The sequence below is a fragment of the Atta cephalotes genome (assembly GCF_000143395.1).
Source record: "Atta cephalotes unplaced genomic scaffold scaffold00001, whole genome shotgun sequence".
Taxonomy (NCBI): domain Eukaryota; kingdom Metazoa; phylum Arthropoda; class Insecta; order Hymenoptera; family Formicidae; genus Atta; species Atta cephalotes.
In genome coordinates this window covers 271,970-273,477 of record NW_012130065.1, presented here as the reverse complement: position 1 = coordinate 273,477, position 1,508 = coordinate 271,970, and the positions used below count along the sequence as shown (strand labels likewise).

The window sequence follows — 1,508 nt, the reverse complement described above, 5'->3', positions numbered from 1 at the left end:
TATATATATATATATATATATATATATATATATATATATATAAAACTTATATGCAAAAATGCGGTAGACTATTCCGAATTGTATGCCGTACAATGGACTTTCGACCACCATAGATTTCACTAAAAGTAAACATTTTGCGTCGTAGATTCTTTCGATATCTCTTTATTTAATGCGAATTCTGCCATAATCCTAAGTCGAAAAAAGAGAATAAGATAGATACGAGATCGTGCGTTTCTTTCGCAATGATAAACAGAAATATTATTCGAAAAAGAACGTTAAATTGACGGGATTGTAATCGAAGAACATAGCGATTGAGTTAACCTTTACAACGACCTAATACGCACGCGTTTTTTTTTCAATACTATTAACAATGACGAGACGCGTTGTTACGTATCGAACGTTTTATATGTTTCGCTGTTTATACATATCAATTTAGCATCGATATTTATCCCCAGCGAATTCAGTGAATGTAGAGCAGAGATACGTAAAGGAATTCGACCGCTATGGCGCCATTACAAGTTGAAAGAAAACTCACCAAAGAACCCTCCGGCGTCTGGTGTTGACCATTGGCTCCATTTGTGCCATTGGTTCCGTTGGCGCCGTTGGCCATGGAGCCTCCACCTGGATTCTCTATATCTTGCTCGTCGGCAGTGTCCATCACGTAGGATGGTTTCGGATCACCCTTCACCCGAATTTTGGCTGTTTTAATGTGACGCGGTGATTCACGAAACTAGCGTACACGCTATCAAAAGATACGTGGAATCACGGCGGGGGGGCGGGAGACACCCGACACCGCGATGCGTACGTATGCGTGCGTTTTCAAGTACAATAGCAGATATAGTATCGCGCGCGAACGAGATACTGTTCCGCCGCGAACTAAAAAGTTTATCCCGTCGGATAAACTCACGTCCGGATATGCTCGCGCGAGGGAGGATTTTGTCAAAATAACGAGATTGCGAGCAAACGATTACGCCGAATGAGATCAACGATCATGTCTCTGCACAAAAAGTTTTCGTCGCACTCTTTGTCTTCCCCTCGCTTCTTCTTCCGCGTCGTTTTTTCTTCTTCTTCACCCGCTCCAAGGAACACGCTCTGCTCCAAGCGCACGCACAACACAGTTGATTTGATGCGTAAGAAAAAGGTGGAAAAAGAGGATAATATATGTGTGGGATGTAATATAATTATATGTAACAATTTCGGAGATGATACCACCTTCGATGATGTTCGAATACAAAGTAATGGAATTCCAAAAGGAAGCAGAAGGACGAGGCGAAGAGAAGGAGCAGACGAAGGAGAGAGGGAAATCGAATATGATCGGTCAAAATGAGAATAGTACGGGCAAATCACAAGCTCGATGGAGAGAATCGGAAAGATGGCGAAGCGGAGGAGGGGAGCGGGGATGGGGAGTGTCGGGACGTGACACACGCGCGACGAAAGATTTTTGATGCGCGGTATAATTACCGGCCGGTTTGCTTTTGCGAGAAAGAGAGAGAGAGAGAGAGAGAGAG

The 1,508-nt window shown here is 43.4% G+C and overlaps 1 protein-coding gene across 1 annotated transcript in view; it reads right to left on the bottom strand.

Annotated features, from left to right (window-relative positions):
* LOC105622024 (protein dead ringer homolog) overlaps positions 1 to 658 on the bottom strand; it is a 119,509-nt gene extending 118,851 nt beyond the window's left edge. Inside the window, exon 1 of the mRNA XM_012203805.1 lies at positions 536 to 658. Within this exon, the coding sequence (XP_012059195.1) occupies positions 536 to 658 (123 nt within the window). The remainder of the gene's footprint in view (positions 1 to 535) is intronic.
* Positions 659 to 1,508: the final 850 nt, after the last annotated feature.